Source organism: Epinephelus fuscoguttatus, linkage group LG12, assembly GCF_011397635.1.
Source record: "Epinephelus fuscoguttatus linkage group LG12, E.fuscoguttatus.final_Chr_v1".
NCBI lineage: Eukaryota > Metazoa > Chordata > Actinopteri > Perciformes > Serranidae > Epinephelus > Epinephelus fuscoguttatus.
The window spans coordinates 1,543,230-1,562,095 of record NC_064763.1 but is presented as its reverse complement, the minus strand read 5'-3'; the positions used below and the strand labels follow the sequence as shown (position 1 = coordinate 1,562,095).

Here is an 18,866-nt window from a genome sequence, read left to right as displayed (position 1 = left end):
CAATTGGTGAAACAACACTGACAGACTGCTACAGATGGAAACTGAACTAAAAATTAAATCGTCATGTTCAGCACTAACCTCATATGAGTTATATATTTTTTTATTAATTTAACCTTTATTTGACCAGGAAGTCCCATTGAGATTGAAAATCTCTTTTACAAGAGAGACCATGCCAAGTTAAAGCTTTAAGAAAATAGTTGGAGACTGAGTTAATGTCTTCAGTGTTGGATATGGGAAGCACACATCACCAGACTTTGTGCTCTGATAGAGCTCCAACCATTTTGAAGAAAAATTGCCAAATACTCAACAGTTCCAGCCTCTCAATTGTGAGATGATGATTTTTGATTCAGTGTTTTTATTCTGCTTATAAATGCTAAATAGCTGGACTCTGTAAGTAGATCAGCACAGTGTTCTTCAGAAATGGGACAAATACATGAAGCCATATAACTAGTGCTGAAACCAGCATTCCCACAGTCATGGACAACATGGACAAGTCATGGAATTTCACATTCTCACTCATCAGACCTAGGAAAGTCATGAAATTAGTAACAATACTTCAAGGTTTTGGAAACATCACAGAATTTTGTTGTGTGTGATAAAATGAATTGACTTGCGTCCAAAACTGAAAATGTAATCAGATGAATGAAGAATACCCTAATAGTTTGAGGTATTGAAGTGACTATGGACATAACTAAATATTAAGACTTGAAAAGGTTGCTGACTTATTTTCATACAGCTAACATTTGAAATAAATTATACTATGCAGCTCTGTTCATGTTATACATTTAGAATGGTCTCAGAAATGTTATTATGGGTCCTGAAAAAGTCATGAAAAAGTTGAGGAATTTTTGTACAAGTAAATGTATGGGTCTGATCAGTGGACGGAAACGAAGACCAACCATTTGAATTAGTGTCATAGTCAGGGAGAAAGTGCTGTTGTACAGAACTTTTCTGTTTCTGTGGTCGGCTTTGGTTGTCTGGTGATTGGACTTCCTTCTTAACTTATGTTCATATATACTAAATAACACTTTTTTAATTTTTTTCTATAAAAGAAGAGGGGAGGTACAGTACAGGCCAAAAGTTTGGACACACCTTCTCATTCAATGCGTTTTCTTTATTTTCATGACTATTTACATTGTAGATTCTCACTGAAGGTATCAGAACTATGAATGAACACATGTGGAGTTATGTACTTAACAAAAAAAGGTGAAATAACTGAAAACATGTTTTATATTCTAGTTTCTTCAAAATAGCCACCCTTTGCTCTGATTACTGCTTTGCACACTCTTGGCATTCTCTCCATGAGCTTCAAGAGGTAGTCACCTGAAATGGTTTTCCAACAGTCTTGAAGGAGTTCCCAGAGGTGTTTAGCACTTGTTGGCCCCTTTGCCTTCACTCTGCGGTCCAGCTCACCCCAAACCATCTCGATTGGGTTCATGTCCGGTGACTGTGGAGGCCAGGTCATCTGCCGCAGCACTCCATCACTCTCCTTCTTGGTCAAATAGCCCTTACACAGCCTGGAGGTGTGTTTGGGGTCATTGTCCTGTTGAAAAATAAATGATCGTCCAACTAAACGCAAACCGGATGGGATGGCATGTCGCTGCAGGATGCTGTGGTAGCCATGCTGGTTCAGTGTGCCTTCAATTTTGAATAAATCCCCAACAGTGTCACCAGCAAAACACCCCCACACCATCACACCTCCTCCTCCATGCTTCACAGTGGGAACCAGGCATGTGGAATCCATCCGTTCACCTTTTCTGCATCTCACAAAGACACGGTTGGAACCAAAGATCTCAAATTTGGACTCATCAGACCAAAGCACAGATTTCCACTGGTCTAATGTCCATTCCTTGTGTTTCTTGGCCCAAACAAATCTCTTCTGCTTGTTGCCTCTCCTTAGCAGTGGTTTCCTAGCAGCTATTTGACCATGAAGGCCTGATTCGCGCAGTCTCCTCTTAACAGTTGTTCTAGAGATGGGTCTGCTGCTAGAACTCTGTGTGGCATTCATCTGGTCTCTGATCTGAGCTGCTGTTAACTTGCCATTTCTGAGGCTGGTGACTCGGATGAACTTATCCTCAGAAGCAGAGGTGACTCTTGGTCTTCCTTTCCTGGGTCGGTCCTCATGTGTGCCAGTTTCGTTGTAGCGCTTGATGGTTTTTGCAACTCCACTTGGGGACACATTTAAAGTTTTTGCAATTTTCCGGACTGACTGACCTTCATTTCTTAAAGTAATGATGGCCACTTGTTTTTCTTTAGTTAGCTGATTGGTTCTTGCCATAATATGAATTTTAACAGTTGTCCAATAGGGCTGTCGGCTGTGTATTAACCTGACTTCTGCACAACACAACTGATGGTCCCAACCCCATTGATAAAGCAAGAAATTCCACTAATTAACCCTGATAAGGCACACCTGTGAAGTGGAAACCATTTCAGGTGACTACCTCTTGAAGCTCATGGAGAGAATGCCAAGAGTGTGCAAAGCAGTAATCAGAGCAAAGGGTGGCTATTTTGAAGAAACTAGAATATAAAACATGTTTTCAGTTATTTCACCTTTTTTGTTAAGTACATAACTCCACATGTGTTCATTCATAGTTTTGATGCCTTCAGTGAGAATCTACAATGTAAATAGTCATGAAAATAAAGAAAACGCATTGAATGAGAAGGTGTGTCCAAACTTTTGGCCTGTACTGTATATATAGACATACATTATTTTGCATATTATTATTTTTCGACACATACATTATTTTGCACATTATTATCTTTTAGTTTGCATTGCATTTGCATTTGATAGTATACTATATTTGATGTATATATTCACATACTGATAAGACATACTGCACCATGGGGTCTGAAATTAAGGATTTGTCTCCAGTAGCGATACTTGGAAAAAAGAATCCACTTGTAGTGGAAGAAATAAAGAGACTGTCACAGAAGTGGACACGGAAAAGTCTCCAGGGCCATTGGAGGGAACATTTGATGCAGTACAGTGTGCTGAGATGATGGTTCTGGTCAAAAACTATAAAGTTGGGTTATCAGATTTACCTGAACTTTATTTAAAGCCAATAAAGCTCCTAGACGGACAAGCGGAATACATGATCAAGTTGTGAAACTCTTACAAGAGGCTGAAATGACACAACAGGAGAGGTGTAGTGAGATGGATGGGCAGTGAAGCAGCAGGTGGAGAAGAGGGTTCAGAGCCTTACAGGAAACATGAAAAGAAGGGGGTAATACCATGGCCTCCTCTGTCCATCATGAAGCCTCACAGTATCACCCCTCCTCTTGTCGCTAATTGGAAAATGAAACAGCGCGAGAAGGAGGAGCACTCCCCTCTAACGAGACCAGGAGGAGCAGAGAGGGGGGTGGAAGATGGGACAGGATTGGCTGTTGGAGAAACAAAAAAAAAAAAAAAAAATTGTAGTATAATTGTTAAATAATTGTTGACACAACACACTGTCAGATGACTGTGAGGCGAGAAGAAGAAATGGTATATTTGCTTGGGAACCTGAGTGATACCTTTTTGGACCCACTCAGGGTGAGGATGGACTTTATTAAAGCCAATCTGCCTGATGGATCTCTCACTGCATGTCCGCCTCACTGCACACTCCAGTTTTATAAGAATGGATCTGAATCACAGCCAGATACCTGGCTGAAAGAACAGCCTGAAAAAGTCCAAATATGGTCCTCTGCCATTGTGTTGGGTAGACAGGAAGCTGCAATGATAGTGGAGAGGAGCCTGTATCTGGACCAAGAGTTCAAAATAAAAAACAGTTCTCCGCATGTAACATTGTTGGTGAATCCTGGCTATGAGCCAAAGCATCTAGGTCCTATGGTTCTAGAGGCTAAAGAAGTACAATTAACACCAGCTGATAACAAAGACATCTGGTTGAGTAAAGATGGATCCTTCATCAGGATATCTGTCTCTGCCACAGGCTGGACGTGTCCACAGGCTGTCAGGCTTCCATGCCAATCTGAATTTTGTCATCAGCATTCTGATCCTGAAGAAGAGATGTTGGCTACATCTAATTTATGGTTAAAACAGGAGACTGATTTGGGTCTCATTAAGTTGGCACAACCAGTGGAGGAAATTAAAGGTAGGATGCAAACCACCATGGAAACTGCAATATCCACTAAAGCCTGAGGCCAATATTGAGCAGACAATACAGGGCCTTTTGGAGGGAGGTGTGTTGGTGATTGAACCAAGTCCAAGTAGTAGTAACACACTAATCTTGCTGATGTGAGTTGAGGTACACGAATTGCGTGCATTAAATGAGGTAGTAGAGGACTTTCAGTCCGAAGTTCCAAATCACACACTGCTGTCCAATGTTCCACCCGATGCAACGTGGTTCACTGTGATTAATCTGTGCTCCGTATTCTTTAGTGTGCCTCTCAGTGAGTCTGAATACAGTGCAGAGTGGATTGATGGATACACCACCATTGTTCAACCTTTGAGGAACATGGTGAAAACAGAAGGTCCCGGAAATCTAACAGCAAAAGTAACATGGACCCCTGAAGGTCATGTAGCGTTTGAAACAGTAAAAACTTTGTTGCAGCAGGCACAAGCATTAGCACTCCTTGACTATGAGAAACCCTTTCAGTTGTTTGAGTCATGCTGTCAAAACCACGCCTGTGGAATGTTAGCTCAGAAGACAGGTGTTGGTTTACATGTGCAGCCTACAGTGGTGCAAAAAAGTTTTCGGACACCCTTAAAATTGTACACAATCTCAAATATTATCATGAAATATTTGTGGAAAAATCTTTTTTGTGTTTCAAAAGGTGTGGCTGCATTAGACAGATACAAACAAATACAAATTATATTTTTTTGTTTATTGTTTACAAGAAAAACTAACAAAACTAAATTCTTGACAGTTTCAATATGTCAGTTCTCAACATTGTCGGTATCAAAGTCAACAAATAACAGAATGTGTTCAAAACTGAACAAAAAATAAATAAACCATCACATCATCAAATTAATATTTAGTAGTCCTGCCACTGGCACGTAGTAGAGCTCTAATCCTGGCTGGCATGTTCCCCACGAGCCTTTCACACTGTTGAGGGGTAATCTTGTCCCATTCTTCTTGAATTACTGCTTTTAATTCTTCTAAATTCTTTGGTTTATGCTTTGAAACAGACCTTTTGATAATCCACCACAGATTTTCAATGGGGCTCATGTCCGGGGATTGAGCTGGCCACTCTAAGACCTTTATTCTTACCATTATCTTGTTGAAACATCCAGTTTTTACCTCGACGGAACAGTGCACGCGTAGAAGGGAGCATGTGGGTTTCGAGAATGGTACAATACTTGGTAGAGTTCAATGTGCCATCACAGACAGTGAGATGACCAACACCAGCAGCACTCATGCATCCCCAAACCATGATACTGCTTCCACCATGCTTGACAGTAGGTACTGTACATGCTGGAGATAATGCTTTGCCTGGCCTTCTGCGTACCCTCACATTAGCAGGAGGAAGATAAAGCTGGAAACTGGACTCATCTGACCACAAAATTTTCTTCCAATTCCTGGCTGTCCAGTTCTTGTGTGCCTGGGCCCAACGACGGCAGGCTAACCTCTGTCTCTCATTGATCAGGGGCTTCTTGATAGCCTTGTAGGACCTTAAGCCATGATCTAAAAGTTGGCCACGTACAGTGTGGGTGGAACACTGGACACCAGTTTGGTTTGACCACTGCTGCTGAAGCTCCTGTGATGTCATTCGGCGGTTTTGCCTGCACATGCGGATCAGGATGCGGTCATTTCTTGCTGAAGAAACCCTTGGACGCCCAGATCTTGGTTTGTCTTCCAAGCTGTTGGTTCGCCTGTATTTCTGCAGAGTGTATCCAACTGCTGAAGGACTGCATCTGCACTTCCTGGCTATCTGGCGGCAGCTGTACCCTTCCTGGCTGAGAATCTTTATCTTCAGGCGTGTTTCCTGCGTTAGGTTCCTTGTTTTAGCCATTTTTGTGTCTGAAGAACTTTCAAATGTGCTGGCTTTTTGTAGACACGAAGCTTGGCAACAAAAATTCATTCATTCATTCATTCATCTTCTAACCGCTTCATCCTCTTGAGGGTCGCGGGGGGGCTGGAGCCTATCCCAGCTGACATCGGGCGAGAGGCAGGGTACACCCTGGACAGGTCGCCAGACTATCGCAGGGCTGACACATAGAGACAAACAACCATTCACACTCACATTCACACCTACGGACAATTTAGAGTTATCAATTAACCTAGTCCCCAATCTGCATGTCTTTGGACTGTGGGAGGAAGCCGGAGTGCCCGGAGAGAACCCACGCTGACACGGGGAGAACATGCAAACTCCGCACAGAAGGGCTCCCATGCCCGGGATCGAACCGGCAACCCTCTTGCTGTGAGGCGAGAGTGCTAACCACCACACCACCGTGCCGCCCGGCAACAAAAATTGTGTCTTTTAATAAAAAGAACGACCTTCATCACTTTTACCAAAATGACCCAATACTCAAAATTTCTTATTTATTTTTATGGAACCAATCAATTTTAAGTTTTTAATGGCTTTTTTAGGATTTATTTAGTATTTTGGCTGTGACTGTACTAAAAGAAATTGCACTTGAAGACCTAAGAGTGGTTCTTAATGCAGTATTTCACAAAGGCATGGGGTGTCCGAAAACTTTTTTCCACCACTGTATAGCGTATTACTCTGTGGCGTTAACACCAGTGGAGCTTGGACTGCCAGTTTGTTATCGCCATTTGACAGCATAAAATGCTGAGACAGTGGCAAAATTTTTATGTAGAGAAGTAATTCCTAGATTTGGCATTCCTGTAAAAATAAGTTCAGAAAACGGACAGGGGTTTGTTGACAAAACAGTGAGATGCATACTACAAAAGCTCAGGATGAAGCAACTATTTGGGTCAGTATACAATCCAACTTCGCAGTCTGACATTGAGAGATGCAATGGAATCTTGAAAAATAAACTGCTAAAAATCTATATGAGCACAGGGCTGAACTGGGTGGATGCTTTACCACTCACCCTAATGACATGCAGATCAAGCGCTCACAGGACTTTGGGACTAACTCCGCATGAAGCTCTAACTAGCAGGCTATCTTATAGGGCTGTTAAGGGTCCCTCACTAGATCTACTAACAAGTGACATGAGATCTTATCTTGAACAAATGACTAATATACACAGGAATGTTGCTTCTTTCCAGGCTAGAGAGGTCCAGGAGGATGAAGAACCCAAAGTAAAACCAAGAGATTTGGTGTACGTTAAAGTGTTCAGGAGAAAGTGGGACCTCCCTAGGAGAGAAGGACCATATGAAGTAGTCAGAGCTACCTCTAGAGGTGTAGAGTATAGGTGGAAGGGTCTCCTACATGGTACCATTTAAATCACTGTGTAAAGGTTCAGAGGACACAGATAAGTCAGGGTCCAAGGTAGTCAAAAAGGATGGGGATGTAGAGCAAGGACAGAGTGATGATGGTGATACTCTGACCAATGACATTGATAATCTTGCTTATGAGTTGCCAGTATTTTCAGCCACCCCCTCTCCCAGTGGGACAGTTAGATTAGATTAGATCAGATCAGATCAGATTAGATTAGCTGGTTAGTTTAGCAGTAACTGTTTTGATCTGTACAGTATTAATGAGATTCGTCTTCTGTTGTTGTATTCCAGTGATGAGATCAGTGATAATTAGAAGTCAAAAGCAGGCAATGCAGATGGTAGTGATGAAAAATTTCATGATGAGACAGGACACAGATGAGAATAAGTTTAGGGATGACTTGACCTGTATCCTGTCCCTGAGTGGATCCAAATCGCAATAGAGTAATCTGATGAAGAAGATGATGAACAAGAGCAAGCCATCATCGAGTGAGCTGGCCAATGCCAGGCCAGAGAAGGGTCTTCGACACTGCATTTGCACTCTCACAGTTACGGAATATAGGTCATCATACATCATACACTATGCAGTATACATACAGTATCATGAAAAAGTTTGGGCACGCCTAACAATTTACATTATTTTCACTTATAAATCATTGGGTGTTTGGATCAGCAATTTCATTTTGATCTATCAAATAACTGATAGACACAGTAATATTTCAGTAGTGAAATGAGGTTTATTGGATTAACAGAAAATGTGCAATATGCATCAAAACAAAATTAGACAGGTGCATAAATTTGGGCACCCCAACAGAAAAATCACATCAATATTTAGTAGAGCCTCCTTTTGCAAAAATAACAGCCTCTAGACGCTTCCTATAGCCTCTAATGTCTGGATTCTGGATGAAGGTATTTTGGACCATTCCTCCTTACAAAACAATTCAGTTAGGTTTGATGGCTGCCAAGCATGGACAGCCCGCTTCAAATCATCCCACAGATTTTCAATGATATTCTGGTCTGGGGACTGGGATGGCCATTCCAGAACATTGTACTTGTTCATCTGCATGAATGCCTGAGTAGATTTTGATGAAATGAATGGTATGCCACTGTGATCATTTTCTGTGAAGAAAGAGTAAATTATTATGCAGTCTCAGAGGGGTGCCTAAACTTTTTCATACCACTGTATATGCAGTATCTATACATTTCAACCACACATGTTCTCGTCAGCATTAATTTTGGTATATAGCTCGGTTACATTACAGTAATTAGGGTTCTAACCCCCGAAGGGGTAGAACCCTTCTAAGATTGTACCGGTTTATTATTATTATTAGGGTTCTAACCCTGAAGGGGTAGAACCCTTCTAAGATTGTACCGGTTTTTTATTTATTATTATTATTATTATTATTATTATTATTAGGGTTCTAACCCCGAAGGGGTAGAACCCTTCTAAGATTGTACTGGTTTATTATTATTATTATTAGGGTTCTAACCCCGAAGGGGTAGAACCCTTCTAAAATTGTACCGGTTTATTATTATTATTATTATTATTATTATTATTATTATTATTATTATTATTTTTTGTTGTCTGCCGCTTGAGCTGAAATTCCCGTGAGCTGGAATGAGCCAGAAACCTGAAACTTGGCCCAATGATTGGAAATGATGTGCATCAACTTTTATTAAAATATGAGCCCAGTCGGCCACATGGTGGCGCTGTAATTAAGGCTTAAAAATGACTTTTTTGGGAGGCCACGCCCCTCACACCATAAGTCTGATTGACTTGAAATTTGACACACAGGTCCAGCTCAATGTGCTCTACAAAAAAGCTTTAAGCTCCGCCTGACTAGATTTTTTGCTAATTTGCATAATTTGAAAAACAGTAACATGACATAAACTTTTACAATTTTAATTCAATCAACACCAAACTTGGTACACGGCTTTGGGGGATGACACGACACATTTCTATTGTAAATGAATCAGATTGGTCAAAAAACATGGCCGCCACGGACCAATGAATCTTTGCTGTGGGCGGAGCTTAGAATTGATTGGCCATAACTCCCACACCCTTTGACCTATCATCACCAAACTTGGTGGGTAGGTCCACAATGAGACTTGGAAGCTGCCTACCAAAGCATTTTGAGCTCAGCCTATAGGGGGCGCTATAAATGCCACACATCTGTATCTGAAAGACCATTCGATGGAATTTCACCAAATTTGGTATGCATGCTCTAGGGGTGGCTATTAATTAATATCTTGAGTGCCATGTTGATAGGTGAAAGTGGGCGTGGCCTATTCGTCATTAACCGTCATAATTTGCGTTTTATTAATTTATGACCAGCTGGAAGGACCTAGGGACATGAAACGTGGTACATGGACTATAAATGACATCCAAATACTGCTCAAAACATTTGGTCCCAATCGGCCTCATGGGGGCGCTATAATTATCTCCAGATGTCTCCCAAAATTATCATGATCATGGAACTGTGATTGCTTCAACACTAAAATACCTATTGAAACTTTGAAATACAGATCAATAGGTAAAATTTCAATTTCTGTTTTGATGTTCAAATGGAGTCTCTATGTGAAAGTATACCACAAATGTTATTAGCATGTAGGCGAGCTGAAAACCCGATTTCAAGAAATGTGTGACTTGGAAAGAGTATGTATTGCTTGGAGCTTTCAGGGACAGAATGGGGAACGTCTTGCACTACGGCAGATGAGGGTCACGGTGGGTGGTGAGGTTCATGGTGGCTGGTTTGGGGCGGAACAGGTTAGAACCCGCAGATTGCCGCTCGCGGCTATATTTATTATTATTTTTTGTTGTCTGCCGCTTGAGCTCAAATTCCTGTGAGCTGGAATGAGCCAGAAACCTGAAACTTGGCCCAATGATTGGAAATGATGTGCATCAACTTTTATTAAAATATGAGCCCAGTCGGCCACATGGTGGCGCTGTAATTAAGGTTTAAAAATGACTTTTTTGGGAGGCCACGCCCCTCACACCATAAGTCTGATTGACTTGAAATTTGACACACAGGTCCAGCTCAATGTGCTCTACAAAAAAGCCTCTGGGACCATTAAGCTCCGCCTGACTAGATTTTTTGCTAATTTGCATAATTTGAAAAACAGTAAAATGACATAAACTTTTACAATTTTGACTCCATCAACACCAAATGTGGTACACGGCTTTGGGGGACGAGAAGACACATTTCTATTACAAATGAGCCAGATTGGTGAAAAAACATGGCCGCCACGGACCAATGAATCTTGGCTGTGGGCGGAGCTTAGAATTGATTGGCCATAACTCCCACACCCTTTGACCTATCATCACCGAACTTGGTGGGTAGGTCCACAATGAGACTTGGAAGCTGCCTACCAAAGCATTTTGAGCTCAGCCTATAGGGGGCGCTATAAATGCCACACATCTGTATCTCAAAGACCATTGGATGGAATTTCACCAAATTTGGTATGCATGCTCTAGGGGTGGCTGTTAACTAATATCTTGAGTGCCATGTTGATAGGTGAAAGTGGGCGTGGCCTATTCGTCATTAACCGTCATAATTTGCGTTTTATTAATTTATGACCAGCTGGAAGGACCTAGGGACATGAAACGTGGTACATGGACTATAAATGACATCCAAATACTGCTCAAAACATTTGGTCCCAATCGGCCTCATGGGGGCGCTATAGCATAGAGTGTAAAGTTTGAAAGGCTCTGTCCGCCGCACCACAAGTGCTATTGACTTGAAATTTTACACACACATCCTCCTGATAGTCCTCTACAAAAAAGCCTCCTGCACCATGAATGCCGCCCCTACAGATTTTTTGCTAATTTGCATTATTTGAAAAACAGTAAAATGACATAAACTTTTACAATTTTGACTCCATCAACACCAAATTTGGTACACGGCTTTGGGGGATGAGAAGACACATTTCTATTACAAATGAGCCAGATTGGTCAAAAAACATGGCCGTCACGGACCAATGAATCTTGGCAGTGGGCGGAGCTTAGAATTGATTGGCCATAAATCCCACACCCTTTGACCTATGATCACCAAACTTGGTGGGTAGGTCCACAATGAGACTTGGAAGCTGCCTACCAAAGCATTTTGAGCTCAGCCTATAGGGGGCGCTTTAAATGCCACACATCTGTATCTGAAAGACCATTCGATGGAATTTCACCAAATTTGGTATGCATGCTCGAGGGGTGGCTATTAACTAATATCTTGAGTGCCATGTTGATAGGTGAAAGTGGGCCTGGCCTATTCGTCATTAACCGTCATAATTTGTGTTTTATTAATTTATGACCAGCTGGAAGGACCTAGGGACATGAAACGTGGTACATGGACAATAAATGACATCCAAATACTGGTCAAAAAATTTGGTCCCAATCGGCCTTAATTATCTCCAGATTTCTCCCAAAATTATCATGATTATGGAACTGTGATTGCTTAAACATTAAAATACCGATTGAAACTTTGAAATACGCATTAATAGGTACAATTTCAATTAATGTTTTGATGTTCAAATGGAGTCTCTATGTGAAAGTATACCACAAATGTTATTAGGCTAGCTGAAAACCCGATTTCAAGAAATGTGTGACTTGGAAAGACTATGTATTACTTGGAGCTTTCAGGGACAGAGTGGGGAACGTCTTGCACTACGGCAGATGAGGGTCACGGTGGGTGGTGAGGGTCACGGTGGCTGGTTTGGGGCGGAACAGGTTAGAACCCGCAGATTGCCGCTCGCGGCTATATTTATTATTATTATTATTTTTTGTTGTCTGCCGCTTGAGCTCAAATTCCCGTGAGCTGGAATGAGCCAGAAACCTGAAACTTGGCCCAATGATTGGAAATGATGTGCATCAACTTTTATTAAAATATGAGCCCAGTCGGCCACATGGTGGCGCTGTAATTAAGGTTTAAAAATGACTTTTTTGGGAGGCCACGCCCCTCACACCATAAGTCTGATTGACTTGAAATTTGACACACAGGTCCAGCTCAATGTGCTCTACAAAAAAGCCTCTGGGACCATTAAGCTCCGCCTGACTAGATTTTTTGCTAATTTGCATAATTTGAAAAACAGTAAAATGACATAAACTTTTACAATTTTGACTCCATCAACACCAAATGTGGTACACGGCTTTGGGGGACGAGAAGACACATTTCTATTACAAATGAGCCAGATTGGTGAAAAAACATGGCCGCCACGGACCAATGAATCTTGGCTGTGGGCGGAGCTTAGAATTGATTGGCCATAACTCCCACACCCTTTGACCTATCATCACCAAACTTGGTGGGTAGGTCCACAATGAGTCTTGGAAGCTGCCTACCAAAGCATTTTGAGCTCAGCCTATAGGGGGCGCTATAAATGCCACACATCTGTATCTCAAAGACCATTGGATGGAATTTCACCAAATTTGGTATGCATGCTCTAGGGGTGGCTATTAACTAATATCTTGAGTGCCATGTTGATAGGTGAAAGTGGGCCTGGCCTATTCGTCATTAACCGTCATAATTTGCGTTTTATTAATTTATGACCAGCTGGAAGGACCTAGGGACATGAAACGTGGTACATGGACTATAAATGACATCCAAATACTGCTCAAAACATTTGGTCCCAATCGGCCTTATGGGAGCGCTATAATTATCTCCAGATTTCTCCCAAAATTATCATGATCATGGAAGTGTGATTGCTTCAACACTAAAATTCCTATTGAAACTTTGAAATACCCATCAATAGGTAAAATTTCAATTTATGTTTTGATGTTCAAATGGAGTCTCTATGTGAAAGTATACCACAAATGTTATTAGCATGTAGGCGAGCTGAAAACCCGATTTCAAGAAATGTGTGACTTGGAAAGAGTATGTATTGCTTGGAGCTTTCAGGGACAGAGTGGGGAACGTCTTGCACTACGGCAGATGAGGGTCACGGTGGGTGGTGAGGGTCACGGTGGCTGGTTTGGGGTGAAACAGGTTAGAACCCGCAAATTGCCGCTCGCGGCTATATTTTCATTAGGTAATAACATGCGCAAGTGCAAGTTCCGACAGAAATTTGCAGCAGCATACAGTCACAATCAATGTTCTTGATAATGTTCATTTATAGTTAAGGTTTTTGTAATTTAGTTGGAGAAATAATGATTCATAACTTTGATGAGAATTTTCAGTTTTTCCCTTCAACAAGTTGAGATTTTTTGATATGATTCATGTGAATCAGGCCTGCAGCAGGTAAATGTACTTTGTTCCAGCTACTGTTGCAATTATTCTACCATTATTGAATACTAAATGTACTATTGAACTGTATTGATTGATCTGTCATTATTATTTGCCACCACAGAGCTGCTCTTAGGCAATATTAACCCATTAAGGACGGAGTGAATAAGAGTATATAATAATGTTGTAGATACTATATAACTATATATAATTATACTATAATATAAGTAAGTGTAAATATATGTGTATGTATTTTAAACCACTACATCAGAGCTCTTCTGTGTTTCTTATAATTGTAAACTTAAGTGTTGCAGACCCACATACATCAAATCACTGTCTGTCAGATTGCACTAAAACATGCTGAGAGAATGCTCCAGAGAATCATGTCTTGGTGGAGAGAATGAAATGCAGACAATTCAGCTTTTACCAGTATGAGTCCAGAGATAGCCTGCTGTCACAGTTCCTGGCCTTTGTTCAGGAAAAGCTGAGTATCAGCCAGACCACACTCCTTGGTTCTACACTCTCTTAGACTACTTGTGATATCACATGGAAAATACTGACCTTGTGATTTTCACCACATTGTGATGCATGGCTCAGCCAGTTAATCATGTACTGTCCTTATGTCTGTCCTCCTCCTGCTGGCAGCCAACCTCCAGGAAAAGCTGACCGACTTCCTCCCCAAGTTACTGGACTGCTCAACGGAGATCAAAAGCTTCCACGACCCTCCCAAACTGCCCAGCTACTCCACCCTGGAGCTGAGTGAACGGTTCAGCCACATCATGGCCTCCCTCGGCAGGGTGCCCACTGACGGGAGATGAGCTCTGAGGGACAGCCAGGCACCTGGTTCTTATCACAGGCCCGACCCTGGGCAGAAATCCATGGACCTCTCTTAACCCATGACTTCCTTCTAAATCCAGGGGTCTTTCGCATCTAGGTGTTACTCCTCTGTTACTCTATTGCTGCGATAGGTTTTATCATTATGAATATTGTTTCACTTTTATTTTAAGCAAAACACAACAGAGGAAGGAAGATGGACTGTTGGGAGTGAGTGAAGAAATGAGAGAGGAAAAGTTGGTGGAATAACAGTGGCAATCCTGCAGTGGTTAAAAGCCAAGCGCATTCTCTTTCAGCTTTGCAAAAATAAAACCATGTTTGGAGGTTTTTCATAGTTATTATTATTGTTGTTGCTGTTTGATTCAAGCTTTCCCAATCGCACTCATAGCCCTTTTTAAAGCACCCTTCTCTGCCTGAAAAGGATCCCCCTGCTGCTCTGCCTCCAGTTTGGTACCGTATTACCACCCTTTGTTTTATTTTTCCAAGGAAGTGGGAGAGAGAGCCTTCAGATTTATCAGGGGTTCAAAGGATCTCAAATGGGTCTCATGTCTTTGTGGACTGTGCCAGAACAAGATGTTTTAAGTGCTGTGGTAGACAGCCATGGACTTCCTGTGGCTTGTTAATACATTGAGAGAATAAAATTTTATTTATGGCCCTTTTTGGCCAAATAAAGAGAGGTTTTGTCTGATATTGTTTTTTCCGTTGCTTTCACAGCAAGAACTTACACTGACATCATCGTGGATATTACGCATTGTTAGAAGTAAATATTACCTTTGATTTGAGACATCGGAGTGATGGACAGTGAGCATGGTACATAGAGATCGTGTGTCCCGTGTCACACTGACCTGAGAGCTGTGATCACTGAACAATCCCCAACCTGTATGTTATCATGCTATGCTAATTCTGCTGATATTATGCAGCTTATTAGAATCAGTCTTTCATTACCATGGGGATACAAACTCATTCAGCATATGATCTGGCCAAAATAATTAAAACACTCACTCTTAGCGGGTATGAAATCAGGGTTTTTAATTATGCAATTTTGGACTCATTTCCTGGAGTAATACTAATTTCCCATGTGATGAAAGCAGGAAGCATTTTCAGAAGTTCTGTTCTAAACATTGCTACTAGCATTTGTATAGATTATAAATCATAATCATCTTTTCACAGTGTTTTGACTGTGCTGTGCCTTGTTGTCCAAGCTATAACTTTAGAGCCATGAAAACTAAGCACTGTGAAAGAATGCAAGTTTTACAACATATCCAATATTTTCTCTAGTATATTGCACAGATTTGGTGAAGTGCACACATCACCTACTCTGTCATGACTAGTTAATTTTTGTACGAGTTGATGATCTTGAAATGCACTCAAGTCCTGACTACACTCTGAAATAGGCAAGTGGGGGCCTTGAGTCATGACTCAAATTTGCAGACTTGAGACTTGATTGACTAACATTGTTAAAAGACTTAACTTTGACTTGGTATTCATAACTTGAGACTTGACCTATGGCCTGTCCCAATACCCCCCCTTAGCCCTACCCCTTGGCCCTACCATAGACTGTATAAAAATATGGACGTAGTCACCGTGACGTCACCCATTGGATTCTGAGGAGCGTGTTTGAAGCTCAAAGTAGTCAGCTCTGGCCATCGCCATCTTGGCAGTGGCTGACTCCACCCGACTCCCGGCCAATCAAAAATGAGCAAAGAGGCGGGCCAAATTAAGCCTGGTTGCTTAAACACACCCACCTCGCTCAACGCTGCTAAGTTAGCTAAGGCTAACAAGCTAGGCTACTTTGGCTAGCCCTGTGGTGTTGGCTGCTCCCGCTTGGTGCCAGCTCCTTCACGAAACTTGAGTTAAGTTGAGTTTACCTGAAACTAACGTTATACAACAAAACTAAAAAGTAAAAAGTAATTTGGCCAAGTTTACAGTGAATCAGCGTAACGTTTATTTAATACATATTTAACGAATAATTTGAAGCAAATCAACTGGCCTGAATTTAGATTTTCACGTAACTTTAGTAACGAGTTTTTTATTTGGATGTCACTTGATTATACTTTGAATAAGATAATGTTAATAAGCTAAGTCACATGTGATGTTACCCATTTAACGGTAGTGTTCTTTCTTACCATGAATGTTTTGTTAATACCAAACAAGAAATTCGAGTTAGTAGTTGGATTTGCAGTGTGCATAACAGCTGACATTAAAGATTATATCCTTCTTACCCACCGCTATTGCAAACAGCACGCATATTTATGATTTTGACATTGATAAAAGTCTGAAGGGGACTGAAATGTATGTGTAACTTTAACGTTACTGTTATCAACAACGCCTTGCGAGATTATCATCTAGAACATGATAAACAAATGTAGAAATTGCAAAGGAAAGACAGTGTTATACTTGTTTCAAGATGTTAATTTCTTTCAGTACATCACCAGTGTTGAGGTCATGGCCACTTGTGACATCTCCACCACGCCTGCTACACACAGCAGAAAGTGTAAGTACCAGTTTTGGCTACTTGACTTTAGACAGCTAATAATACATTGTCTTCAAAGGACCAAAAAAAAGCATTTAAAAGACTCATCTATATTTTGAGGTGTTGCTCCCTGTTTTATTTTATCCCACAGATGTGACATAATAGTATTGTCAACAAAAAGAACTGATTCGCCCTTTATAGTTAACTTTCTGTTTTTAATTACCTAAAGCATTTATTACACTCATTTTACTTTCATTGGCACAGTGTGGATCATTGATGACAGCTATGTCCAGCATGGTGCCCAAAGAGCCGCAGAGACCTTGGGAAGCAACCTCAGCATGCCGGGCATCCATTTCTGCTGGTTTGGCTGGTGTGGACTGCAGTGGAGAGGCCTTCTCCCCGTCTTTTCCCACTCCCTGCAAGGAAGAGCAGCACCAGATGTCCTCATCGTCCACTGTGGCAGCAGTGGGGGGGGAGGTCAACAGTGTCAAGCCTGGTCAGCATGATGAAGGAGGACCTGCACTAGCTTCACCTCCAGCATCCTGGCATTAAGATCATATTTTCTTCACTGGCCCAAAGGTGCAGGTGGGAGGCTGGTGGCAATCCAGCAAAAATTGGTAAGGCCAGGAAATTTGTTAACAGTGTTATGGCTACATTTGTTAATAGTTTAAATGGTGCCATAATTGAGCACCCTCACATCAGACACATTCATCTCACACCCAGGGGAAATTATATGTTTTTAAGTAAATTAGTTAATTGTCTTAAAGACCACCTCCAAACACAGTGAACTGCTTACAGTTGGCAGTGTCACTGCTTTTGAATTTGGCCTTTGGGACACATTTTGTTAGGCCTGAACATAGCCCAGGCTGTCATGGCTAATGTAGAATTTTTGATATTCTTTGTTTGTTAAAAAAAACAAACATCTGTAGCCATAACACTATTACTACCTCTGCTCTTCCTCATCCCTACAATCCCACCCTTTATCCCCTTTTCCCCCTACCATGTTATGTCCTTTTATTTAAAACGTTCAGTTCATCTATAAACTTGTTTAAAATTTCAATAAATTCTATTTATATTTGCACTCCTTTTGTCTTTATTACTGACTGAATGTTGTATTTCACAATCAAATCTGACTGTCAATTGAAAGGACAAACAAATCATACACTACAAATAAAACATAAAGCATTAATGTTTAACACTGACACTGACAAATAGTTAAGCAGTCCATTTCTGTGTGGGTCTGATTATTTTAACTTTGTACTTGAAGATAACTAAGCACCTTATACCCAGCAGCAGAGCCTGAGAAGATTTTGGAGAGTACCCTTTGTTTGCTGCTCTGTTAGAAGTCTAGTTTTAACACAGAAGAACGTGACTGGATAAAAGGGCTCAAAGTGAAAAACAAAGAATTAGCTGGACACAACAGTTTTGAAGCCCCCAAGGAGGTATCACATGTTTGCTACATTGCCAATTCTGAGAGGGTCTTCCTCAGGCACAGGTATCGTGACGTTTTTATAGTGAGGCAAATAGAAACATTATCAGCCAATTGTGTGTTACGGTTTTTTTTTTTTTTTTTTTTTTTTTTTAGCCTCACTATATAAGCCTCAATACCGAGCAATACCCACAGAACCTTCTCATATGTCACAACATCACAAATAAATGATACCTCCTACGGGGCTTAAAACTATTCAGTGTGCAGATAATTCCTTGTTTTTCACAAAAGGAGTATAGTTTCTCAGTGAATTTTCTTCATTTGTCTTAAAGAAATGTCCAAACAAAACCAGCACATAACATCAGCTTTTCTTTTTTTTTACATACTGCTAAGATAAATGCAAACTTGGGTAAATGTTAAGACATAAATGAAAACATTAAGATACCATTAATAACTATTATATTTTGTCAATGGTATAAATCACCACTATATTTCCAATCATCACAGGAAACTGATGAATGACGGCTTTCAAAAAATGTGCTTCTATTCTAAAGTAAATTTTGTCTGATCCATTTTATATA

At 40.9% G+C, this 18,866-nt stretch overlaps 1 protein-coding gene across 8 annotated transcripts in view; it reads left to right on the top strand.

Moving 5' to 3' along the window:
• The window catches only part of usp25 (ubiquitin specific peptidase 25), a 256,799-nt gene extending 238,360 nt beyond the window's left edge, over positions 1-18,439 (top strand). For 7 of the 8 annotated variants that reach the window (XM_049591477.1, XM_049591475.1, XM_049591482.1 and 4 more), the window contains one exon: positions 14,195-18,439. In XM_049591477.1, coding sequence (XP_049447434.1) covers positions 14,195-14,367 — 173 coding nt within the window. In that variant the 3' untranslated portion in view covers positions 14,368-18,439. The remainder of the gene's footprint in view (positions 1-14,194) is intronic. The other variant, XR_007450541.1, reaches the window with a different exon arrangement.
• The last annotated feature ends 427 nt before the right edge of the window (positions 18,440-18,866 follow it).